The sequence below is a fragment of the Panicum virgatum genome, chromosome 3N (assembly GCF_016808335.1).
Source record: "Panicum virgatum strain AP13 chromosome 3N, P.virgatum_v5, whole genome shotgun sequence".
Taxonomy (NCBI): Eukaryota; Viridiplantae; Streptophyta; class Magnoliopsida; order Poales; family Poaceae; genus Panicum; species Panicum virgatum.
The window spans coordinates 30,502,959-30,529,823 of record NC_053147.1 but is presented as its reverse complement, the minus strand read 5'-3'; the positions used below and the strand labels follow the sequence as shown (position 1 = coordinate 30,529,823).

The following is a 26,865-nucleotide window of genomic DNA, read 5'->3' as shown; positions in this document are numbered from 1 at the left end:
CCTTTAATTAATAGGGGGTGGTGAGTGGAAATATTAAAATCCTCAATGGACATGTTTTCTCGAGGAATAGGGCAAACTTATTTCACAAAAAAAGTAGGATAAAATACATATGGTATCTCAAGATGAATTGGATGTCAAAGGATACAAAATGAATTTAAAATTCTGCCTAGATTTCAATTCTTAAATATAAATTTATAGCTTTTAATAAAATGTCATTGTGTCAAGGGAATGTTGACTCCATAAATATTAACACCCCCAATCAATGGCATGGCTCCGAAGTCCTAAGGACAATATAAAGCTCTAGTTAGTGTTCTCTTTTAAAAAAATTCTATAAAACCATCCAAAATTCAAACTTTATAATGTTTGACAAAAGTTAGCTTAAATTACTCTATCCAAATTTAGTACTATTGGATTCATATTTGAAAGTATTTTGATATATAATATTAATTCATAGATGAGATATTAGCTGTCAAATGTATAATTTAGAGACCCCAAGGATTGAATTTGGGCTTCAAATTCCGAAATGGGTTGGGTGAGAAAGACCTTGCCCAATCAATTACTGCGGTGTTGCGTCAACAGCCCCCAACAATTACTGCTCAACTACCCGGACATGGCATCGCTTTTCTTGGGGGAACCATTCACCCAAATTACACACGAGCAAAAACTACTCCCTCCATATCTTTTTACATGTTGTTAGGACATAAAATTTTAGTTTATTTTAGTACAATTATTTGGTCTGAAACGTCATATAAAAAGATACGGAGGTAGTACCAAGTTTCTAAATCTTGGCCACAATGGGGCGTTGACATACGATACGAGCCTCCCACTAACAATTAAATAAGGCCGACCGTTTTGATTTGAGCACCTATCTCTGGTCAACCCTCTAGCTAACACAGAAATCAAACCCAGAAGCTCTGACCATTCCAAGGTCAAACCCGTCTGGTCAACCCTCCCCTATAAATACATCTCCACACGACACCCCTCCTCAGGCCACCCATTCGGCTCCTTCCTTTCACAACCTTTGCGCCTTGGCAAGTTCTAGAAGCTTCCATCCGGTAGCCTCACCCCATCGCTCGCCATGGGCAACGGCCTCTCCCCGTGCCTGTGCCCCGGGTCCGCGCGCGGCGAGGCGGCGCGGCTGGTGTTCTGGGGCGGGTCGGCGAGAACGGCCGGCGGCGAGCGGCGGCCCGTCACCGCCGGGGACGTCGCGGCGGAGCTCCCTGGCCAGCACCTCGTCTGCGCCGCGGACTCCTTCTTCATCGGCCTGCCGGTCCCGGCGCTGCCGCCGGGGGAGCGGCTCGTGGCCGGGCGGACCTACTTCGTGCTCCCCGCGGCGCGCTTCTCCTGCCGCCAGGCGCTCACCGCCGCGACGCTCGCCAAGCTCTCGCCGTCCCCCGCCGCGAAGGTGCCCATCGCCGGCGGCGCGGCGTCCCCGTTCGAGTACGTCACGGGCGCCGACGGCGCGCCGCTCATCAGGATCCTGCCCGAGTTCATCGAGAAGGTGATCACGTCGTGCGGCGGCAAGTGCGGCGCAGCGGAGCAGCTGTGCAGCACGCCGGAGCTGAGGAAGCACTACATGCAGCTCGTGGGGGCGCGGGCGGAGCGGCCGTGGTCGCCGGTGCTCGAGACCATTTCGGAGGCCGAGAAGAGGAGGAGGATGCCGTCGCCGGTGAGGCTGATCGAGCTGGCCAGCAAGGCTTCTTCAAGATAGGAGATAGGAGATAGGAGATAGGAGATAGGAGGATATAGGAGATGGATTCCAAGATAGATTGGGGATAGAATTTAACCCTCTTTGTGTCTTCTGAATTCTGATACGGAAGGGAGAGGATGCAATGTGCATAGATTCAAAAAAGCGAGATATGAGTAGGTGGATTTGAATTAGTTTTAGTTCATTAATTTTCTCTCCGGAGTCCGGGACAACAGAAGATTAGTGGAACGGATGCAAATGAACGAATTAATGAAATTGCATGTCATCCAATCCATGTTTACCATGAACCGTTGAAGTAGTACTAATTGCGTAGAAATTGAAATGTGTCAAACTAAATGATGTGTTTTCCTCAAAGTTTCCACTTGACATTGGGCACTACAGATACTGATAATTAACCAAGCTAGATTTGGAGTAAACCAACAAACTTTCGATTTGGAGCAAGACAACAGATTGCGGCGACCCTCAGCTCATTTGGAAATAGCTAGGAAAACCTTGATGTTCTGTTGTTGAATCTTACTCCTAGTATATATAGAACTCGAAGATTTAAATTCAGATTTGCTGCAATAATAGTCCTGCAACCTGCTGCGGTACATCTTTCCATTTGGTGTGGTATGTCTTTTCGATTTGTTGGGATGGCCTTTCGATCGATTTGTTGTGCAGGTCTTTTGATTTGCTGCGGCAGGCCTTTCGATTGGTGGTTCAGACTTCAGAGTGTCTTTCGATTTATTGCAAAAGTCCTCCGGCTTGTTGTTTTGTGTTTTTATTTCATTTCATTGGCTGTAGTATTAGTAAATTTAATTGAAAAATAAATAGAAGCTTCTATCTGGTAGCCTCTCCTTCACTCGCCGGAGTATTTTTTATCATGGCTTACTTTATTAAATGTATACTCTAATCATGATTTATACTTTGCATGTTTGCGGAAATTTTTTGAATAAGATAAATGGTTGAACGTCATTATCAAATTGAATGGTGTGAACATATAAAGACAAAGGAAATAGTGACTAGGTGAAATTATTAAAATTTAGTGTCATATGCATGGTGGGTAATTTCCCGTTAAAATCATGCTTATTTCATTTTGTTAGCACAAATCTTTGACAACAATAACTTTATTAACACCAAAGCCCTAAATAAATCATAGGAATCTCGTACTAGTAGTTTACTTCCTTTTTCGAAGTATGGACACAATAGACACATAATCAAAGCTATGAATATGTAGGAGAGACTAAACCGATAGATCTTGAGATTAATGAAGTCACTTGGGTGCCGTTATGGATGGGTACATCATTATATGGAGCACGGGTGCTGAGTTGCATATTTGAACCCCTTGGGTCAGGTCCCATGTCTTGATTTGGGGTAGAACACAATTAGGTTAGATCATTACATCAAAAACAAGCTTTTCATCTAGTGGTGCAAATAAACATGCCCGATAGAACATTTAATTTGGCTTTCCTTCTACGAGATAACTAAACAATCAGATCATGCTCTCAACTCTGTACTTAATTCCCTCTTCTTGAAAAGGAAATACGTGCCGTGCACGTTCTAGAAAAAAGATCATTCTCCCAACTCTGTAATGTTGAGGAAGATAGTTAATTAGTAGTGCTTCGGTGAGGCTATCTTTCCCATCGGCCATGCCTTCATGTGTAGTCACTAGTCAGGCTAGTGTCAATATAGTGAATTTTCTTGGGGTTAAAGTTCTAGCGATAGTCTGAAGTCTGAACAAGGTAGAATGGTCCCCTCCCCCCCTAACACTTAGTTTATTTTGCTTGTGGCCTAATAAATTAACCCTTGAGAATTCGTTCAAACTTTGGCATGCAAAATCACGGCGACCAAAATAGTTGCCAAGTTCTTGGTAGCTTGCTTTGGCTGGCATGAAATGAAGTGCCAACCAAACAGATTCGAGATGCTTGTGATCAGTAGGGCAGTAGGCAGATATCTATGGTAAGATGGTTATTAGCTGTTCATCACACATAAACCAAGGCCCTTCTCAAATCTCACCTGATAATAAGCAATGCCAGGTTGACCTTTGACCTTCGCCCATCATATCATCAGGCTAAGTCAACCACCATAGTCTAATCTCCAAATCAACTCAACCTATCGTGCAGTGTTGCCCTTCTAATCCGTGGCAGCAATCAGTCTCCCAGGTAGGTCAGGTCAGGTGAGAGTACTACTACGTGTACATCGTGTCCGCGTGTCGCTCACAAACTCCACAGTACAGATAAAGATCCTGGACGATCCCTGGCCACGCCTTTCCCGAAAGGAGCATCCCCAGTGGATCTCGCCCTCCCAGCGTGTGTCCGAGATCTCGCCGGGCCGGGCTGGTGGCACCCACCATGCTATTGCGGCGACCACGATGAATCGCCGTCGTCGGGCTTGACCGGCGGAGTGCGCGGCCGGCGGGAACTGACCCGGACGAGGAGGAAAGCCACTTTGCTTAGAAAATTATCAACCTGGTGAACCGATAAAGTCCCGCGCGATTTTGTTGACCTAATCTTGAGCTCATGCGTGCATCTAGGCGTGCAGACTGATTTGTGGTGGGCTGTGAACTGCTTGTTACTGGCTAATAAGGAAAGTCTTTTAATCCCTTCCACACAAGAAAAAGGAGAGAGTCCTCAAGAGAAGGAACCACAAAAAAGAAAAAAAGGACTCGGTTGGCGTACGGGTGCACGCTGTTCACTTTTGTTGGCAATTGAGATCCATATACTACTCCCCTATGGTTTTTCTTAAGAAAGAAACAAAGTTTGGAGTTCCACGCTGGTTCTACAAGGAAGCAGGAAAAGGGCTGTTCAAATTCTTGGCCCAAAAGCAACGCATCTGGTCGGGTAGCGAAGAATTTCAAAAGAGACAAGTGACACTTGAAACTACCATGTTTAACTAAAATATTTCTAGCAAAATTTTACAGTTTTTGGTTTGATTGGAACCATCTTGTTTTAAATTCGGCATGCTTAATTCATCTCGACGCTTAAGAAATGCTTTGTTATTGGGCCAATTATGAACACATCAAAATGGAGCCACATCAAGATATTGATTTAACCACCCTATCGCAATGCTTAAGAAATCGATTGGTATCAAAACCAGATTTGAAAAGTAACTGTTCCTACTCTCACATAATTGTGTCTTCTCATCCTAATGTGAACACATACTTCATATAACATTTACGCCCAAATTTTTTGCTTGCTGGAACGCTGCGTGCGGTGCAGACAGTGGTGCTCACTGCAGAGGAGCATCAACGGTGGTGCTCACTGCAGAGGAGCATCAATGAGTCTGACTGTAGAGGATCTATTTTCCTTCGCAAAGACGACAAAATGCCAAATACAAAAGCTAGTTGACTGCTGACCACTAATTGAAGGCATTTCTACAATTGCCATCAAACAGTTGGATCAATAGTTGTTCATCTCTGCGATCGTCAGAGTCATGGGAGACAAATCGAAGTAGGACGATATATGGCAGATGTAGCTCTATAATTTTCATTTCGAGCCAGCAAAAGTGTCAGTCAAGTAGCGGTAACATTTTTTTTTCTTTTGAAAGGTAGGTAACATTTAGATTCGCAGTCCCCGATAAAATCACGAGATGGGCGTGCAAGAACGGCTGAGGTTGAAGCAATAACTAGGGATCAACTTTCCTAATCCCTTCATTGCAAAATATAAGTCGTTTTGATTTTTTTTATGTTCATAGATTTCAGTACTACTATGCACCTACACATAGCGGAACACACGGCTTAAGGAGGAGGCCAGCCACGGCGACGGCTTGGGGCCTATAGAGGAGGGAGGCCCAACATCTAGTATATCATAGGTAGTAATATTTGGTACAACTTGGAGTATACGAGTAGGCAGCTAGGTATACAAATCTTTCGGTAAATATTAGGAGTCACACGTGTGACCAGCAGTTAAACTATCACACATGATGAAATAATTTTTCTATGCTAGAATAATTTGTTGTTCCACCAATAAAAAATTTATATTGACCCAACCTAACTTCTTACTATCGGCCCATCTAAGAAGAAAGTAGCTTGTCATGCCTAGCATCCACTCGGGGTCCAAGTAGCGCTTGGTTTTCCGGACTTCCGCCTTTCCGAGCCGCGATCGCGACTGGGGGTTTCAATTTCATCTGCTTTCATTCGGACCCGATGTCGTGTATTCTCCTTTTACAGACGACCAGACACGAGTTTGACGCACTCATGCACATGCAGGCCGGTCGGCACGGCAGCACCACGCGAGCATATGCTGCCTTGGTGCTAGCACTAGCGCTCTAGCAGGTTGCTGGTAATTCAAGTTTTATGGTGTTTCATTTTAGTTTGTAATATTAACATTATTCTTCATGAATTACATATATTTTTAGAATTTCTATATTACTTTTAGTTACCATCACAAATAAAAAATAGTTGACCTAAAGTGTATATACACCGTGTTCGGCTGGTGTGGAGTGGGCTGCTATTGGCTGGCTGCAGCGGAAGCAGCCCAGTAGCAACCAGCCGAACACCGTCATAGTGTCTGGCTCGCACTGGAGCCCTAGGAAATCACACCCCCCCCCCCCCCCCCCCCCCCCACAAATGAAAAGTAGTTGCCTATAGTGTCTGCCTTGCCGTGGCTCTTGGAAATCATGAGCCCCCTCCAATGAAATTTTTCTCTTGCAATCCTCCTATTTCTTAGTTATTTCAGACTGCGGTTTCAAATTAGCCTCCCTTTAATTTAGCTAATGTTCCACCACTGCATACATTATATCTAGGATTCTAGGTGCATAACAAATATTATGAATTTAAAATAAATCTAAAACGACTTACATTTTGAAATAGATCGAGGGAGTACTTCCCTTCCCTTCCTCCTCGTGTCATAGAATCAGCAAGCACCGACAAAGGGGAACCTCTCTAAAATTAGAAGAGAAAGCAAGTGTATTCTTGATCTTATCTGGCGGATTGAAGATTATGACAAGTATCCAGTTATGCTAACTGCTAAGCAAACTCACTGAGGAGGATTGGTATCCTGAAACATGCCAAAACTAGCATAGCAATTCCTGCCATGACAGGAAGGAGTAGCTTCCTCTAGCCAATGCTACTCCATCTGATCGATGAGCCTGATGACGACGACTCGCGAGGTCCAAATCCAAACGCTCCAGTCGAATCATATGCTGTCGAGAAATACGTCTCCTCAGAGCGGATACGGGGTGAGCCGTGAGCGCCGCCCAACAGATAACGGAGCGAAGCAACGCGGGCTGACGGAGCGCGAGCGAGTCGACAGGGATTTTGCCTTATACCTATGACGGCGTCAGCTTAAGCCCTTCCTCTCACTGTTCCCTCTACTGCACCGAGTTCTCCTCTTCTCCTTCCCGGCCGCGCCACGCACGGCACGCCATCGCCGCGGCGGAGGCCCGCGAGACCGGCCGGCCAGCGCCGGCCTTGTCGCGGTCAGTACCCTCGCCTCGCCTCGACCTCCCCTTCGCCTCCCCCTATTCCCTCCCGGCAATATTCTCTCGCCCGATCCCTCAGCTTCACCCGCCCGAAGGCGATCCCAATCCCAGATCCGGCCAGCGACTCACCCAGCTCTATCCCACTCCCACGGCAGGCTCCCAGGTGACTCCCGCGATCGGCCCCCGCCGGCGCGCGGCGCACGGCTCGACTGGAGTAGCGGCGCCCCCGGCCCCTGGTTGCGGTTGTCGAGGATGAGCGGGAGGAAGAATGCCGGCAGGACCTCCCCCTGGCTGCTCATCCTCATCTCCGCAGGGTGCTTCTTCGCGACCTACAACTTCCTGACGATGCACGGCCGGGGCCGGGACGGGCCGCGCAAGCGGTTCCACGTCGCGCTGACGGCGACGGACGCGCTCTACAGCCAGTGGCAGTCCCGGATCATGTACTACTGGTGCAAGGAGATGAGGGACCGCCCCGGCTCCGACATGGGCGGCTTCACACGGATCCTTCACTCGGGGAAACCTGATGGGTTGATGGACGAGATGCCCACCATGGTGGTGGACCCGCTTCCTGAAGGCACGGATAAGGTGGTGTCTTGGTTGTTCTTTTTTGGGTGTTTGTTTGGCTAGTTATATGACACCACATTGGATGATGCTCGTGCTCATACGATGATTTATCCAGGGATACATTGTCTTAAATAGGCCTTGGGCATTTGTCCAGTGGCTGCAGAGAGCAAAGATTGATGAAGAGTAAGTAGATTTCCCTTCTTTTCTTTTCTTTTCTTTTTTGCTCATGTTTGAAGGATTTCTTTATGTACTCATAATTGAAACGTTTGCAGGTATATACTAATGGCGGAGCCAGATCATGTCTTTGTGAAGCCTTTGCCAAACTTAGCTCATGGTGATGAACCAGCGGCGTTTCCATTTTTCTACATCAACCCAACTCAGAATGAGAAGATATTGCGGAAGTTTTTTCCAGAAGAAAAAGGGCCTGTCTCAAAAATTGATCCTATTGGCAACTCTCCAGTAATAATAAAGAAGGTATCTCATGATTAATGGAACACTTGGATTTGGTTATGGTGGCTGCCAAGATAGTATACGTGCCCATGCATTGTTCTTTTTAGTTTTTATATAGTTGTGCACATGTAAATACTGATTTTGTGTTAATAACATTGTCCAATGCTAATCCAGTCTGTTTACCTATCATGTTAATCTTGATTGATCTGTTATGGATGCCTTCACGAACATCTTTAGGCCCAACTTGAGAAGATTGCTCCAACCTGGATGAATGTTTCATTAAAAATGAAAGAGGATCAGGATACAGACAAAGCTTTTGGATGGGTCTTGGAAATGTCAGTATAGAGTTCTTATCTGCTTTTATTTGTTCTCTTTAGCATGTGTGAATCTTATTCATGTCTATTTTTCCCATTGTATCTGTAGGTATGCATATGCTGTTGCTAGTGCACTGCATGGTGTGCACCATAGTCTCCGTAAAGATTTCATGATTCAGGTGCTAAGTCTTGTCACTAGATAATTAATCGCATATTGAAGTGATGGCAGTTTATATCATTAAAGATGTGCTTGATAATAACTGCAGCCTCCTTGGGACCTAAAAACAGACAACACATTCATTATCCATTATACATATGGATGTGATTATACAATGAAGGTGACTACACTTTACCTTAGTATCTATGAAATACTTTCAGCCGTGTCGATGCTCTCTTTTGCTCTGTAAAATCTATTGATCTGCATCAGAGAAAGATTGTATGCTTACTGTTTTCCTTGTGCTAATTCAGGGTCAGCTAACTTATGGGAAAATTGGTGAATGGCGTTTTGACAAAAGATCTTATCTTGAATCACCACCACCAAGAAATCTTTCACTACCCCCTCCTGGAGTTCCTGAAAGTGTGGTATGTGCATAATATTTTGTATTGTTGACTATGTGTGATGCCTATTTGCTTCTACATATGATTGGCCTTTCATGTTTATGAAATCTCTGAACTGCTTATTGAATGTGTAAAAATGTGTTTTGTGTGTTGATCTATGTCACATTGATTTTCTATTCTCACTTGTTTAGCCTCACATTTAGGTTATAATGTGCTCCATCAAATAATGTTGAATGAGTACAATTTTATTGAGATATCAAGAATATTGATGTTTTCCTTGTGTGGTCTTCTTCCAATTTGTAGTTGGAGATCTGTTGTAAACTGTTGGTCAAATTTAGGCTAGGTGCTCATGAAATTGTGTTGCCGCCTATATACTACCAGAGTATTGTTTTGTAGAAGTTGTATTGTATCAACCAAACAGTTTATTTATAATATTTTTCTATGACGATTAGAAAACCTGTTGTGGACGTCTTTGTTGGGCGCACCCATAGGCGCCGTGACAAGAAGGCACAGGCTCTGGCCGGTTAGTTGAGTCAGGAAATCAGCGAGGAGGATAGCATTAGTTGGAGTGGAGGTAATCTTATCTAGTCAGGTCTGTTAGGATTTGTTTGTGGCCGGCAGTATCTAAGCCGGCTAAGCCTTGGACTCTGTAACAAGGAATATATCTCTAAGTTAAGAGCCTCTTCGGAGGCAGAACAAAGAGATATCCTTCCCAAATCGATCAATAAAGCTAACCTTGTTAAGCCCATATCAAAACCATGTTTTCTTAGCACAAGCTTTGTGGCCATATTGGTATCTATGGTATTAACAGGTTTTATTACCAGACCCAAGAACATGATATGGCAAGTTTGTATTACTCTAAAAACAGCTCCTAGTTGGCTAGTTCCCAGAAAAGTATAGGTCTAGATTTTGAGGACAAAATAATTTTAAGATAAGCTACTGATTGACTCCTTGATGATATGCATATCCAATCTGCATTATACAGTCTTGCTATTGTGGTATCCATTCATCATCAAAAGCTTTAGAATGATAATTACTATACTCTTTTCTTTTGGTAACGAAGTGCAATATGTCTTCTTATTTACAATTGTGATGCACCTGACCGGACATGTAAAGGAAAAAAGAAGTCAACCCATGGAGAGAGACATCCCAAACACGTTGCACACTTGCATCGATAAAAGGCCCTGAAAGCCGGCTACTACCTGCATGCTGTCGCTTTAGCACTTGCAGTACGACCACAGGGAACACACAGTTATTGGCCTTTTTTTTGTGAGTACATGAGTTTGAGCCTGGGTTGGTAGCCTCTCAACTGGAGGTCTTACCACCATGCTATGAGCGCATCCCAGACATGTAAAACAACCAAACTAGAATCCCAACAAGTGTAAACCATATCACAGGGAACAGGGTCAATGCCACAATCCGGACCCAGGAATGCTGTCCCAAATCACTGGTCCAAATCAACTGGGGTTGATGTTCTGTTTCAGGCTGGGTCGCGGCCCTTCGGTTCCTGGGTCATGAACTTAGGGTCAAGGTTCGCCGGTGATGGGAAAGGATCAAAGGAGTATGAGATGCAGGAGAGGATGCTGCAGTGAAGGTTGAATTGGATGTATGTGGTGGCGGCTTTGGAGGGCGACGTGAGGTGGCGCTGCATCGAATGATTGCATGGAAGTGGGTAGAACCGTAGCAGGAAAATCCCAGGTAACAGGTGGCGACGCTGCTTTACAGAAGAGAACTGCAGGGGGGAAAGGAAGCAGTGGTTGCGCTTCCACACAAGGCTTCCTGCACACGAGACCAGAATACTAGGGTTGGAGGGCTGGTTGAGGTTAAAGTGGGCTGGATGGGCAAGGAAATAGCGGCTGATGATGTCATTTAGTCATTTTCTTTTATTATTTGCCTTTTTCCTTTCGAACATGTCATTTATTTACGTGTGGGTTTAGTCACATACGGATATTGTGCATCCTTTGACCTATTGTCATCGACCTCAGTTGCTTGGTGTTGCGTACCACGTACCCATTTATCATCCCTTAAAGATGTAACACCCCCCCGGTTCCCCATTTTCTCCAAGAGCACCAACCCACGTCACACGACCCTGTTCGTTGACCTGATCGACACAACCTGGACCTTTTCTGTGTAGAATTGCTTTGCTCAAGTTCCAATTGTTTGATTGTTGCAGCATATTGAAAACACTAAGAGGACAGCCCGAGCCCATCCCAGTTGTGCACATGTCAATCATTTAAATGTTAAATTTGCCTCATTCATTTTTATACCAGTATTATCCAACTAGGGTGCTATGCTGCTGAAGTGTTGTTATTGCTGTCGGTTGTCCAGATCTTCTGCCATTTTTGCTGGCAATCCACACAGCAATGGACACATGAGGAAGCTCAAATGGCATTGCAAGTTCAATGCATATTCTAGAGCGAACTTACAGAATTTCACCTTTCATGATCCTAGCCTTAGTATGCTTGATCAATATTTTTGAAATTAGAATTTACTTCAGGCGACCCTAGATTCATATGTTAATCTGAGTTTTTTTTTTCAGGCCACCCTTGTGAAGATGGTGAATGAGGCCACTGCAAACATTCCAGGGTGGGAGGATGAGAGATAATATGATGGCTTGGCTGAGTTGTAGCTTATTTTAGCTCCTAGCTGGTATGGTTTTTGTTGGAAAACATAGAGGAATACCACGGGTGAATAAAAGAAGAGTGTTCAATTCATATCTGAAGTCTAGGACTGTGTCCAATTTTCCACAGTTTAACCTAGGTTAGTGTTCGGGAAGAAAAAGATATATTCACTTTGATCTAGTGAGTTGCATCGTTTTTGTATTGTAAAGCAGAAATATAGGCTTCTGGCTACTTTTGGTTCATTTAGTTAGCCGTGTTGTAAAGCAGAGATGTAGTTTAGACTTCAGAGTCCTCCAACCATGAGAGGTTTGTTATTAGTCATCTTGGGAAAAGTTCTGGTGGATGCTGCCAACATCCTGCTGAGTGCTATCACTGGAAACCACCAAAGACTTTCAGAAATAATCTAGTGTACCTAGATAAAAATATTTGATGATCAGGTTTTTTGCTTTCGAACCTATGTGTGTAATACAGCTGTTGTCTTTGTAGTACTTACTGTACTACTCCCTCCATCGAAATATGATAGATATATTTCTATATGGCACAATGACCAAGGGCACCAAGTGTGCTTATCAATCTCATAAATGCAACATAGATTTTTTGTTGGTCCTCCAATGTTTTAACTGGGAACTCCTCGTTTCTAGTGCTATTTATTGCCACAACCTATGTCAATAGCAAATATAGCTATCATTTTTGAACATTTGAAGTTTTGAAATATAGCTATCAAAAGTGGATGGAGGGAGTACTATTTTCTTCTGCCCAGAATACAGATGCTGCCGTCTAATCTGGAAAGAGGGCCTCTGCACAGTCAGGATTGTATTACCACCCATGACCCATCAATGTGTGCCATAATTGTGGATGAATACTTGCTTCAAATTCCCTAAAAGCAGGATACTCTTTTGTCTGTGTTGGTTACAATTTCTTTGCAGGTGTGGTGTTGAGTGCGGGTTTATACGCGTCTTCCTTGCACCCCTTATAAAGAGTACTTGACTTCCAAATGATTTTCGGGGAATCTAATGTCCAATAGGAATAATTTTAGAAACAAAAACTGCCTTTTTTTGGGGAGTCTATTCCCTATCTATTATCACTTTCCGTACGTTTGTATTAAGTCATAAGAATGGTCCTATCAGGAAAAGAAGTTCCTAAAAATAGCGATCGTAAAAAAAAATGACCCGTATTGAAGTGTGGATAATTGGGTAAATAAGAATGGTCCACACAAAATAGGGTTTGGGTGATGGTGATGTACACAAGGTGGAGTGTCAACGATGGTTGCCGAGCAGTGAACTCCTTGTGATGTCTGGAATAGCAATAATTGCTGACAAGTGACAACCCTTCTCATGATGCGCAATAGCAGGAGCCAAATTTACAGGCCAAACACAGGGCGGTTCATTTTCATAGACTATGTATGGTACCACTGCAATCACAAAACAATACTCCCCCCCGTTCTAAATTGTAAATTATTTTAGTATTTTCAGATGCAGATATACATTATGCATAGATGAATAGCAAAAATATGTACATAGAAATGCTAAAACGGCATATAATTTGGAATGGAGGGAATACTAGCCACTAAAGAAGCTGCAAAGTACAGGCTTAAAGCCAAAGAAAATCACCTGGCACCCGGTAGATTTCAACCATAGAGAAATCATAGAGGAAAAACGCAGCAACCAAAATAGCCGGTACCAGCATGAAAGGCCTATAGGATCCAGGGCTGGCGGCAAGTAGGTGGTGTTTGGTCCATGGGACTTATACAGATTTTTGGGGCTAAAGAACCAAACAGAAGAGACTTTTTGGGGACTAAAATGGTAGTTGGGGCTAAAGAATTAGAAGTCTCTCTTGAGTAGTTTTTTGGGACTAAAAGCCTACATGAGGCCTACTATTCCACCCCTATCCCCGGTCCCCACCTCTTGAATGCATACAGATTAAAGGTAATATAGTACTTTGTGCAATCATTTAATGACTTCTAGTTCCTTTGAATCCTTGAAACTATATATGCCCATGCAGCCCGAGGCCCGTTTTTTTGGCCCAGCCCAAGCACGGCCCGGCCCGGGAGAGCAAGCCGTGCCTGGGCCGCACCCTAGGCACGTAGGCCGGCACGGGCACGGCCCTCTCCCACCAATAGGCCCGGTAGCGGCCCGATGTGCCTCTGGCCCACCCAGCCAGCCAGCCCACAAATCCCCCCTCTTCACAAAACCTAACCCTAAATCCCCTGCGCCTCCAGCCTCTTCCCGCGGTCTCGCGTGCCGCCACATCCCGCTCCTCCTTCCGCATCGGCGCGCACCTCCTCCCGCCACCGGTGCACGCCACGCAACCCGCCATCGCCGCCGCATCTCCTCCTCCCGCTGCTGGTACTTGTCGTGCCTCCCGCCGCCGCTGATGCGCGTCGCCGCCGCCGCACCATCCCCTGCCGCAGTACCCCTGCCTCCTCCCCGCCGCCGGTGCACGCCGCGCCACCCGCCGTCGCCTCCGCACCTTCTCCCACAAGCGCCACCGGGGCTGAAGACGAGGCCGCGCCACCCGACGAGGAGATGTCGAGACGAGGAGAAAGAGAAGGAGGCCGGGGCTTCACGGGCCGCCACGGCCTGCTATGTTTGACGGGCTTCACGGGCCGGCATGGTGTAACGTCCCGCCTCCTCGAGGCCGGGCCAGCTTACTTCTGGCAGCTTTATAGGACATAGATTACCCTCACAGACCAATACCAGTCTTTTCTACACACTTTGTCCTCACTCGTGCGCACCCGGGAAGAACTTCCTGGTCGGTCACCCATCCCGAAATTGCTCCAGGCCAAGCACGTTTAACTTTGGAGTTCTTTCGAGATTAGCTTCCGGGAAAAAAGTTGCAACTTATTGGTATGAGTATCCTATTAATCATATTAAGCCCAAGGCCGGGGTGTCACATACTCACCCCCTTAAGAGACCGACGTCCCCGTCGGTCAATCCAAAGCCAGGAACGTCCTCTCTTGTCCACGTCTCGTACGTCAGTGCCAACGGCCCATGTGCCACGTCTGTGCGTCCAGGGCCAACGGTCCCTGTGTCACGTCCGTGCGTTCAGTGCCAACGACGCATCCCAGATGCCCGCGCACTGACCCGCCATGCGCCCGTCCACATGCCGGTGGCATCTGCGCCCCCACACGCCCGTGCTCATGCCCGCGCACTTACGCCCGTATGTGTCCGTGAAACCATTCTGTAACGTCCCGCCTCCCCGAGGCCGGACCCGCTTACATCTGGCAATTCTCTAGGACATAGACTACCCTCACAGACCAATACCAGTCTTTTCTACACACTTTATCCTCACTCGTGCGCACCCGGGAAGAACTTCCCGATCGGTCACCCATCCCGAAATTGCTCCAGGCCAAGCACGTTTAACTTTGGAGTTCTTTCGAGATTAGCTTCCGGAAAAAAAGTTGCAATTTGTTGGTATAAGTATCCTATTAATACTATTAAGCCCAGTGCCGGGGTGTCACACACGGCTCGAAAAAACGGCTCATAGTGCCGTGCCTGGGCCGATTGCCAGGCACGAAGCACGCAGCGGCTCGGCCCGTAAGGCACGATGGCCCGTGAGGGCCCGAGCAGTAACGGGCCGTGTCGGGCCGGCCCATTGGACATCTATACTTGAAACCAAACAGATAAGGACTAAAATTTTAGTCCAGAAACTAAAATTAGTCTAGGGACTTTTGGCAACCAAACACCACCGTAGCCTTTGCTTCAAACCAACGCAGACCTTCCTGCAGGAATTTATTGAGAGCCCCTTGATTGCTTGAATACATTGATGTTTTTTATTTCAAAAAGATACATTGATATTTTCGCAATTGATATATGGAAGATGAGGCACAATAGGTATTAGTGTAGAGCATTGTCAATTAGGACTTCAAAGGTGATGTGTTCTTACCTCTTACGCACAAGCTATAAACGTGATGTGTTATATGTAATTAATTTAGGGTGAAAAGTAAACTAGAAACTAGAATGATATGCCATCATAATTAATCAGCTGGTCTGGAAAACACCATTTGATATCGTTTCATTTGCATGTTTTGATATCATTGCATCTGCGAGGTAGCTTGATAAAAGAGTACAACACACACTCATAGCTCAACTGAAGAAAGTGCACCATATATGTGTTGCTTGACAGCGATAAGATATTAGATGCTTTGCATTGCTGCAATGATTATAAATAGCACAATATGTATTGAGGAAACAGGTTTAAAGTAGCATTATTTTAGCATCCATATTTTGATCGAGCAAACATGTGAAATCATGGGGAGTGTCACCATATGAATAATGATAGAAACTAAGAATAGACAAGTTTGAAACCAAAACAAAAAGGGGGCAATGAATTTCATAATTCGGTAACCAAACCAACTAAGAATAGACAAGTTCCAAATAATGTCCTTTATGATTGATAATCGATCATTCGACCCATTTTCTAATCATCGAGTCGAACTATTCACCTAGGTTGACGACTTTGACGACAACATTTACCATGCACACAAACTGCTTTGTTTTACCGTCTGAAAGTATCCCCAGTTAAACAAAGGCCATTAGTCAATGCACGACGTACGCGCTGCCTGCAGGTGATCCACCAAGATTCTACTCCACTACTGCATCAAATAAAGAAGCGCCCCGAACAGTAGCCGTGCTCCCTGTGCGGCTAAGCACGGCGGCATGGACCAAACAAAATCTAAGCCCTCATCAGCACGCATTCAATAATCATGCATCAGCCTCTAAACCACAGCTCTGATCCTGACAGGGACAGTTGACAAGATGGTGTTGTACTGCCCATCAGCAGCATCAACCTCCAAAAGCACAGCCAAAGGTTTCCTTAAAGATCACTGCGCTACGTCGCTACCGACTCCTCCAAATAACCACCACCATCATGCAGTGCATGTGACACGGATTTTGCGTAGGTGGTGAGGGATCAATCATTGGACATGACGCGATTAGGTGAGAAACAGCCAAGACAAGTTACTACTCCAACTAAAAAAGGAGGACCCAAGCAAGTTTCTGCAACCAGCCCACCACCAGTACAAAGTCCTGGCTTTGCCTTGACACCGCCTTTCTTTCCCTTCACATCTTTTCGCTCTTGATGGGATCCAGCAGGATGAAACAAAAAATATGAGGATCATGCACAAAGATTGGTGAAGTGCAAAACAACACCAAGTACGAAACGCGCAAATTTAGCTCGTTTTACTTGTTGCAAATTGAGAATTAAGAAGTTTAACTTGTTGAAATGCACATGTTGCCACTCATGTAAAACGTGCAATATGATTAGTGTATGCCCACAGCCTTTCTTTCCAAAGAAAGAAACTACCGCGAGAAGCAACGCCTAGCTAAACAAATCTGCCAAAGTCACTTTGTAAATTCCTAAAAAGTAGCCGAGGAGGCTAAAACGGCCCATATTTACAAATCAGTTTATATTTAGATGTGCATTTACGAGATCCATCATCAAACGTACCACTCCTTTGTCGCCACTATAGGGACTTCCAGTAGGTTCAGTATTATAACAAGGCTAAGAAATCCTATCAGCACATGCAATGCGTGTTGCCCTCACGGCTACAAGTTCCGATGCGTGGATAAGAAAGATGCTTAATTAACAGCTAGCACATATAATAATAATAATAATAATAGCAGGTTTAAGGTAGTAGTAGTACTAGAAGAAGCAGTAAGAACCTGTCAAAGCTGCGTGGCTGAATAAGGGCAGTCCCAACCCAGACTCTATCATGGAGTCTAAGCCTCATATTTATTGTGTTTTGCTGATGTGGCAGTATATTTATGGAAGAGAGAGGGAGAGAAATCAAGACTCCAAGTCTTATTTAGACTCTAAGTCTTCACGCAAATCAAGAATGAATGTGAGAGAGACAAGTGGGTCATATAAACCAAAGTAACACACTTTGCATTGGGAAGTATAGTTTTTTGTGATGGAGTCTTTGAGGCTTAGACTCCATGAGTGAAGTCTGCATTGGGACTGCCCTAAGGTAACAACGGAATATTGGCGCTTGGAGCCCAGTGCACGCAAGGGACTGTGACTGGGGGACTCCAGTCACGGCATTTGGGGAGCATGGCATCGAAGAGTCAAACTTTTCAGCTGCAAGCCAAACACCCCAATTATCGGTCCATTCCATCAGCGACTTCCTCTCTCGTTGCTTCTCGAAAAAAAACTTTAATTAATTTTATATAAAAATATATTAACATTTATGATACATAATTAATATTATTAGATAGATCTTTTAATCTAACTTTTTAACAAATTTATTTAGAGACACAAGTGTTGCACATTTTTTCTACAAATCGAGTCAAACTCGTGACATGCACACCAACATCAACAGTTAAAAAGAGATAGAGGGAGTAGTCAGTAAAGAACTGCTCCTAGAGCCCCGTCACTGGAAAATTTAATTTGGTTTGTTGCTACGAGTTTTCAGTAAATTTCATGCATTGTGTCATGTAGATTTCATGGGATCTGAAGAAATTCAGATGTCCCAAACGGCATCAGGCGCCCCTGTGCTGTGACTTCGGGACTTTGGGTGCCCAGTTTTTCTTGCAAAGGGTGAAAGATGTGAGTGCTGAACTATACCCTTTCCAGCTTCCGGACACGAAGAGTTCAATGGCAGCAGCATCGCCAGTAACATGAAACTGAGCTACAGTATACTACTGCTGCTTGCAGTGACTGGGAGCTGAAACAAAGAAAGCGAAGGGCAGAACATTGACTAGGTAAAGGTACCCTTGCTGGCTGCTCGATCCTGGCTGCTGTGTGCTGTTGCTTGCTTCCCATCAGTTCATGGCGTGTTACCGTAGCCCAGGCCGCCGAGGATGAGCGGGGCGCTGGCGCCGCTGCACAGGTTGGCGGCCGCGGCCGAGGCGCTGCCGAGGTGGAGGTCGGAGGTGCCGAGCTGCACGGCGTCGGCGGCGCGGCCGTCGGTGTCGGCGCCGTGGTCGTACAGGAGGCCCCTGAACAGGTGCCCGTTGATGGTCACCGCAGCCTGGTACGCGACCTCGCCGCCGCCGTCGTCGACGGACGTCACCTGCACGCACCGGAACACCGCCGGCCCCCGCACCTGCCGGGGCAGGTTGTCCTTGAACGACGCGTCTGCGGATGGCGAAGGGAACCGAGACGCTCAGTGATCGATCTTCCCTGAATTGTATCGCTGTGCAATTGTGAATAAGACGCCGACGCCGATGATGATGCGGTTACCTTGGTGGCTCGAGGAGGTGTCGAGGCTGCGAGGGGTGGTGGCGTTGGAGGTGGAGGTGCGGGAGTTGGTGGTCATCGTGGAGGTCTGGCACGCGAGGCGTGGTTTCTTGGCGGCGGCGGGCGCGGGGGGAGGTGGGGACGCGCCGGCGAGCTGCAGGCGCTCCCGGCGCCGGGCGGCGGGCACCCAGGTGCTCCTGACGTGGGTCTCGCAGTCGAAGCCGCGGCTGTTGCAGCAGGTGCGGCAGCGGCTGTGCGCGCACCCCTTCTTCGCCTGGTTGCCGCAGTCGTGGCACGTCGCCGCGCCGGACCCGGAGCCGGCCCCGCCGCGGCCCTGGTCCAGCATGGCGAGGGCCTTCTTGCCGCGGGAGCCGTCCGCGGCCGCCAAATCCCCCGCCTGCGGCTCCGGGTGCCAGAACTGGATGGCGCCCGCGGCGGACGGCTTCCCGGAGGCGGCGTCGGCGTCGACGAGGGTGCGCTGCGCCGCGGCGATGAGCGGGAACACGGGGTCGTCGGCGGCCGACGCTCCCCCAGCCCGCTGGTGGTGGAACGAGCCCGCGGGCGCGACGACCAGCATCCCGACGTCACCGGCAGCGCCGCCTACCGCCCCGTACCCGAGCGCCGCGGCGGCCTGGCGCGAGGCCGCGGGGCCCCAGAGCCCGGCCGCCAGCGAGCCCGCGCCGGGCCCCGCGGAGGCGGCGCCGGCATTGAAGCCGAGCGAGAGGTCGTCCCCGCGGCCGCCGGGGGCCGCCGGCAGCCAGCCCGCGATCGCCGTGGCGTCCGCCGGGAAGCGCCGCCCCGACGAGGACGCCACGCTTGCTCACTCGAGGAGGAGCCGAGCCGGAAGCAGGGCGGAGCAGACAGGATCACGCACAGTGATCGGGTGGGCTACGCGGAGCAGGCGGGGAGAGGAGCTTCCTGCGAAAGCTAGCTAGAAGAGCCGCTAGAGGCTACACTGCGCCGCGCTGCCCCCCCTTTCTCCCTGCCTCGCCTCCACTATAAAGAATCTCGTCTAGTTGCAGGAGCACTCGAAAAGACCTAGCCTCTAGAGCCTACGCCCTAGCTAGGTAGCTATGGTCGCAGGCTTTGCCTCACCTCTACTTCCCCATTTAGCTGCGTGTTTACACCTGTAAAATGATGGTAAAAAGAATCACGTAGGATACTATAGTATTTTTCGTTTGTTTAGGATAATTGTTGTCGTACCATGATCTAAATAGGTCAAAAAATTCGTCTCGTCGTATACATTAAAACTATACAATTAGTTTTTTATTTACCTATATTTAATGCTCCATACATATATACACGAGGTAAAAGATTTGATGTGATGAGTGAATAATGAAATTTGGATTGAGAAATTTTGAAACTAAACACAGCCTTTCTCTCTCTACGCGGCACAGCTGCTACTTTCTCAGTTCTTTTCTCGCTCGCTTTTCCGCAGAGGCAGGCGCGAGAGAGAAGCGAAGCGAGAAAGGAACGGAGGGGAGACGAGAGAGAGGGAGAGAATCGATCGTCGGCGTGGGGACCGGCCGCGGCCGGCTCTGGGAAATTCCTCTGCGCGGGCGGGGATCGATCGCCACTCGGCCTCTGGCCCTTGGGCAGGCAGGAGCTCTGCGCTTCTGGCTCACTGCGCCTGCGGCCGCCGCCTGCTCGGCAGGACTGCAGCAGGAGGCTGCTGCCGCGGCGCGCGTTAAAAGCTGGCCCGGGCGGCTGCGCGAAGGACATGCGCGGCAGGGGGGCTAGAGGACGGCAGCCTAACTGCCGCCTAGATCGGCGGCAGCGCGCACCGCGCAGGCGAGCTGCCGAGCTGAGCCGACGGTGCCGATCCGTCGTCGTCTTTGCGCTCGCAGTGGCAGTGCCTGCGGCTGGGCACGGCGATGATGCGATGCGCCGCGCGCTCCCTGGTCCGAACCGGAACGGCCGAACGGGAACGCGACGGGGTCGCTGCGCCGGTGCCGCCGGCTGCGGTTAATGGCGCGGCAGGTCCTCCTTTTCTCCACGGATCGGCAGGACCAGGGGCTAGGGCTACCTGCTACCCCCGTACCCGGCTATGGCCTATGGCCAGGGTAGGGTGGTAGGCGGAGGACTGGGGAGTTTGGGGAGGAGCTCGCTGCTCGATCCCCATGGCGTAGCTGCGGCGCTCCTGCCACGCCTAGGAGTACGTACGTTGCCAAGGGCTGGGACGGCAGGTCCAGCCGTGCTGTCCGGTTCTGATCCGGCTGGCGGATCTGCCTTGCTCTTGGCTCTTGCACCTGCCCTGCACCGAGCAATTTTTAGTTCGATTTTTGGTTGAAGTTATTTCGAATTTATCTTGACTTTTTGTCCCTGGTCCAAATTCCGCAGTGTGCATTATTAGCTAGGAACAAATTAACTTCAATGACAGAGCCATTCTGAATATCTATCTAGCCTTTTCTTTTTGAGAAAAATAGTACTTAACGACAGTAGCTGAGGTAGTAAGATAGGTAGAACAAATCATTATCATCCTTTTCTTTCCACGAAGTGAAAAGAGACACTAGCTACGGGCCAAAGATGTCATTTTCGAGTGGTTGTATATCTGGCCTAAGTTTTGACCCTACGTTCTCGAGGTAGATTGGATCAAAGAACTACCGCATATTTGGCACGACGACATCAGATATCTTCTTTTTTGTGTATCCATTTAAATGTACAAGCCTTGCTTTGACTGCGTGAGGTATTAATTGTTCAAATTCCAATTGGAATTCAGACCCTGATTAGGATTTAGATTGATGAATCAAGAAATTATTGCTTACTTCTGAAATAGCAAAGGTAGAGATAGAAATAGAGATTTCCTAAAATTATTAGTATTCTTTATGTATTCTCGTAATTGCCTAATCAGATAAGAAAAGAAAAACACATATATGCAAGCACGTGTAACAAACCACGCACGTGTATTGTTCATAACCCGTCCACTTATGCTTGCATGCACCGATGCACGCCACAAGCGTGGCCGGGTGAAGATGAATTCTCAAAATGACGGGGAACTAATCAATGTGTATGTCACTTAATGGTCGATTTTGATTAGTTTCTTAAAATCTCAAGCGGATCGAAAGATTTGCTCTGGCGTTGATTATGGTAATGACTCTCGGCTTTGGCTCCCTGTATCCAATCCTTGTGCGCCGGCGGAATAAATTATTTCATATCCGGCTACAGACATAGTTGGTGTGCCATATATAAATATCAGATACATATAGTTATCTGTACGTTAACTTGTACGGAGAGTTGATTCGACTCATAAATAGAATGAACTAAGACTCATCTGTCAATAATTCTGCCAACAAAAAATATTGAGTTATAGTCAGAATACAACAAGATTAGCAGTTAGGTCAATACCAACACAAGACACCATTAGTAGTTTCTATACTTGCCATGTCATATAGATACTACTCATAGAAATTATATCCCAATGGATATTTTCTTCAAAATAAGTTGCTATCCAATCATATCTCTTCTCTCTCTTATCCCTCTCCAATCCTCTTTCTTTTTGTCTTGGTTTTTGTGTAGACATGGTTTCTTGCATGAGACATGTTCTTCTTATTTTATCTTCTCTCCTCGTTAACTTCCTTGCCACCTCAGTTTTTTTCTTACGTGGCAACGTATTTAATGATATGGAAACCAGCTGAGTTGGAGGGTTGGGACTGCTCTTACGACTAATCTCTTTGGAACTAGCCATGAGGAGGATGGCTCTGCGCTTGTAGTAAGGTCTGTGGAATGAGTTAGAACTAATAATTGTTCGATTGACTTTGGCAAAATAGAAATATTGATCCTTCAACTTCACTCTTTGGATCAAATTCGTCCCCCAACTCTTAAAAAGTCAATTTAGTTCCTCAACTTTTATTTCAAGATCAAATTCATCTACTTCAATATTTAATTGTCTCCATGTCTTTCACAATGCAATTATTTCTTGATATTTGATATTACTTTAATTAAATGGACTTTACAATCTAAACGAATAGTCTTTGTGGGATAAAATTTAATGGCTAAATGAACGGTCTTTATAGGACGGAAGGAGTACACTCTACAACCCATAATGTCATGGTGTGGTTTTCTATTAAACTCATTGTCTCATCTCCACACAATCATATTTGATCTCCATTTATTATGAAGACACCACCTCCCTTCCAATGCATAATTTAACAAGTCTAGCGAATAGATTCTCTTGTTGACTTTGGGTCTTGCATGAGATCCAATTTCTTTCTCTCTCCACTCTCTTTCTCATTTATTATGGTGCCACATAAGCTTAAAGTTCTATCTGGCACTAAGAAGACGATACCGCGCGTGACGAGGAAAGAGCGAAAGGCGGCTTTGTCGAACTCGCAGCCGTTGTCTGGTTGGAATGCCATGATCGGCTTGCCGTACTGGCAAGGGCGAAGCCAGGCAAGAGAGCCGCGGGGGTCTGATGCACTAAACACTGGGGTCAGCCACATGGATAAACAGTGCTAAACAGTAATTTTCCATTGATTTTAGCAAATTTTGTCGGGGTCTGGCGACCCCGACAGCTACATGTAGCTCCGCCCCTGCGTACTTGGTCTACACAAAGGCATGAAAAGAAACTAGAGTGGCGAAAACGTCGGACTTGCGGCGAAGCGGGAACGTCTAGACGTAATGAGAGTAGTCATCAAGCACGACAAGATAGTATTGGAAAGCCGGAATCGCTAGTAACAGGTGATGTCCATACATCACAGTGCAAGAGACAAAAAGAAAAAGGGGAAACAATGTTTGATTCACTCAAAGGGAAACATGTTTACCAATGTGACAAGAGGTGACAAGAGTGTCACTCAAAAGAAGGGTGGAGGAAGAGGAAGTTGTAGGAAGAGAGCCATGGTCGGGGCACTGCATGGGCAAGGAGGCCCTGTTGCCGACAATGATCCGAGAGGATGATGGGGAAAGGGAGGACAACATACCAGAATGGCTCGCCATGTGCAACAAGACGCCAGTGTCGAAGACCAAGTTGGTGCAGCTTCGCGGAGAAGACCACAACGACAGGATGATGAGCACCCGATACAGGGCCGGCGACAGCATATCAGTCGGGGCATGCTGGGCACTCAGCAACTATTGTGGCACAACATAGGGACGCACACGGAGGATGCCAGTACCCGAGTTCTGGCCACTGGAGGAGGAAGAGGTGGAGCCGGCACATGCCTACTGCTTCTTGCGCTTGCAAGGACGATTGTTGCCATCGGCGGTGGGGTTGGCAGGTGGAGCTGTAGGGGAAGGGCCTGATCCGACAATGGGTGCACTGGTGGAGGCACCAGTGGATCGGGATGTGGCAAGTAGAGCGGTAGACGCGACCCTTTGCACCCGATTGGCGGACTAGATTTCCTCCTGGAGAAGAAAGGACCGCGCTTGGAGGAACATCATGGACAGCCGTGAAGCTAAGATCGTAGGGATGCGATTAGCAAATTTGTCACTCAGCCCGCTCAGGAGGTTGATGACAAGCTCTTGATCGGTGAGTGGCGAGGCGACATCGCGCAGTGTGCCCGCTAGAGTCTTGATCTTGCCACGGTACTCGATCACCGTCATGTCGCCCTGGTGGGAGGGCGTGGAGTGCCTGCCATGCCTAGATTATGCGTTGCACATTGTTGTCGAGGATCTGGGAGCCGATGGTGGCGTTGCCGTTCGGTTGGATGACCATCAAAAGGAGTTCAGCGGAAAGAGTGGTGTAGAGCCAAGAGACGATGCAGGTGTCGATCTGCATCCACTCGGCATCGACGAGCATGGCGCGAGCATCGATTATGTCATCGACGCGATCCAAAGGCCGAACTTGCAGAACACGATGTAGAAGAAGGTGTGCTAGGTGCTGAAATTGGAGTTGCCGAGATCAAGAGTCATCGAAACGTGAGACTAGATGTTGATCAGCTACGCCGTCGATGCCTATATGGCCATAGGTTTGGCCGCGAAAGGGTTGGTGTTGTCGGAGGAGTCCGAGCGCGACGCCATGGTGGAAGGAGGAAGACGAAGGAGAGGAGAAGTAGCGGAAGCAGATGAGGATTAGATGGCGAATGGTACCACAAAAGAGGATGAGATGCAACGCGTAGCTCTTTTGATCACAAGGAATGTGTACATATACAAGCCAGTGCAACTCATGCGCCAATGATCTCCTGACAAAACGGATCGTTGGCGATTGCGCACACAAGGAATGGAAGAACCGATCAGGTCACAAGTAACTGAAGTCTATCCTCAAGTCTATACGCAACACGATTAGCCACGTTGATAGAAGGGAGTATAACTCGTTAGATTCGTTTTGCAAATTAGTTCAAAATTCTACAATTAATTTTACAATTAAATTTTATTTAATACTTCTAAATAATAAGATTCTTTTTAATGTGGTGGAATTAAAGTTTATTGTTTAGTCACTCGATCCAAATACCACCTAAAAAACTACAACGTCCATGGAGTATAGTACTCCTATATCGAAATAACACGGGAGGTGGAGATTGGGTGATGAAAGGAGATGGAGACATTGTTTAGAGCATGTATAATGGGGCTTATTGGGCGGGCGAAATACAATGACACATCAGCAGGATCCGACATAGGAGAGAGATGAAACCTGGCGAGTTGCTAGTCGCCGGCGCGAAGCGAGCGCATGCTTGCTTTGTGGGGCCGCTGCCACCGCTCCTCACCTCCCATTGGCCGGTCCATCATCACAGCTTTTCCCGTACGGGTGACCTGGCGTTTCTTTTCGCCGGCCACGAGCGCACTCATTAGCCCTGCTCTTAGAAGAAACAGACGCCCTGTTCGGCTGCGCTGATCTTAGCTTGGGTGTGCTCGAGTCTATACCACATGTAGTTGCTACAGTACCAGCCGCTGCAGTACCAGCCGCTACAGTACCTAGCCTCTCACAGGAATCAGCCCATCCAAAACAGAAGCCGAACAGGCTGAGAGATTGAGAGACGAGGAATTCTGTAGGTTTCATAGTTGGCTAGTTCCTGCGGATCAACATTGACGGCTATGAATTTTATGTTCACCTTCGGCCTTCCGCCCAAACCCGAATTCACATTAGTCGGCACGCGCACGCAGAAACTTTGGCATCCGTCCATCGCTCGAGGACGCGCCGCGCGCGCATTGGGCGGGGGCGATCGGCGACGGACAAATTATTGGCGGCCGCGTCCGTTGCCGTGCGCGGGCGCATCCAGACCCTTGCCGGACGCCGTTGGCCACTTGGCCGGCCATTGTTGGCGCCGCGGCGCGTGGGGGCCACCGCCTGCCGCCTCCGGCCATCCGCACAGTACCGTGCTTGCTACTGTACAGGCCCCGGCTCTGCTGCCGCCGCTGCGGATCAGATCACTCGATGGCGTCTCCGGCCCTCTATTTATGTCGGCCTGTCTCTCTCCATTGCCTGTCCTGTCCGTGTGTGTGCGCGCGCCCCACTCCTGTCCAGCTCTCCTGCTGTGGATTTGGTTCGAGTCCTGCAGTCCTGCTGCCGCCTGCTTCGCTTCTCCTCGGTTGGCTGCATGCGCACAGCGGCGCGGCGGCACAGCCTTCCAGTCCCACGCCGGGACGGGCGGGTCCCCTGGAGCTCCGCGCCCGGCAGGCGGCGGATGCCGGCTGGCGCTTCGCCTGCCTCCATCGATCGATCTCTGCGCGTGGCGCCACCACGAGCAGGGCTGCTGCGCAAAGGGCCAAAGGCAAAGCCGTGCTCCTTTCCGTCTCTTTCCCTGTGTGTGTGCCCGGCCTTTTTCTTGTGAGCTGCGAGCCGACCACGCGCGTCGCGCACGCAGACGCAGACGGGAACTGGCCGCCGGAAGGCCATGGGCTGTGTGTTTAGTTCTAAAATTTCTCTATTCACATATCACATCAAATATCTTGTCTTATGCATGAAACATTAAATGTAAGTAAATAAAAAAACTAATTGTATAGTTTTGATGTACACGACGAGACAAATTTTTTGAGCCTATTTAGGTTATGGTAGAACAATAATTATTACAAATAAACGAAAAGTGATACAATGTGCTACAGTGTCCGATATGACTCTTTTTACCACCATTGCGGACATCCTAATGCATCCTAAATTTGACACACTTTTTAGTGCAGAGGAGTAGTATTAAAATTTATCGTA

At 47.7% G+C, this 26,865-nt stretch overlaps 3 protein-coding genes and 1 long non-coding RNA gene across 4 annotated transcripts; 2 read left to right on the top strand and 2 right to left on the bottom strand.

Annotated features, from left to right (window-relative positions):
- Positions 1-960: 960 nt before the first annotated feature.
- LOC120668103 lies at positions 961-1,986 on the top strand. Its single transcript, XM_039948042.1, has one exon. It carries the CDS (start codon positions 1,079-1,081, stop codon positions 1,709-1,711), a length of 633 nt encoding a protein of 210 aa, XP_039803976.1. The 5' UTR covers positions 961-1,078; the 3' UTR covers positions 1,712-1,986.
- A 4,965-nt stretch (positions 1,987-6,951) lies between these two features.
- LOC120665648 (hydroxyproline O-arabinosyltransferase RDN2-like) lies at positions 6,952-12,119 on the top strand. Its single transcript, XM_039945271.1, has 9 exons — positions 6,952-7,105; positions 7,264-7,693; positions 7,788-7,855; positions 7,945-8,146; positions 8,360-8,457; positions 8,546-8,615; positions 8,703-8,774; positions 8,905-9,018; positions 11,534-12,119. The coding sequence occupies exons 2-9, from the start codon at positions 7,361-7,363 to the stop codon at positions 11,597-11,599; spliced, it is 1,023 nt and encodes a 340-aa protein (XP_039801205.1). The 5' UTR covers positions 6,952-7,105; positions 7,264-7,360; the 3' UTR covers positions 11,600-12,119.
- On the bottom strand, positions 11,664-12,503 carry LOC120665649. Its single transcript, XR_005671257.1, has 2 exons — positions 12,359-12,503; positions 11,664-12,119 (listed from the first exon to the last, which is right to left on the bottom strand). It is a non-coding gene; the product is annotated as an uncharacterized LOC120665649 (long non-coding RNA).
- Positions 12,504-18,066: 5,563 nt separating this feature from the next.
- LOC120667740 (protein LATERAL ROOT PRIMORDIUM 1-like) lies at positions 18,067-20,516 on the bottom strand. Its single transcript, XM_039947752.1, has 3 exons — positions 20,318-20,516; positions 18,798-19,613; positions 18,067-18,692 (listed from the first exon to the last, which is right to left on the bottom strand). Exons 1-3 carry the CDS (start codon positions 20,514-20,516, stop codon positions 18,382-18,384), a joined length of 1,326 nt encoding a protein of 441 aa, XP_039803686.1. The 3' UTR covers positions 18,067-18,381.
- Positions 20,517-26,865: the final 6,349 nt, after the last annotated feature.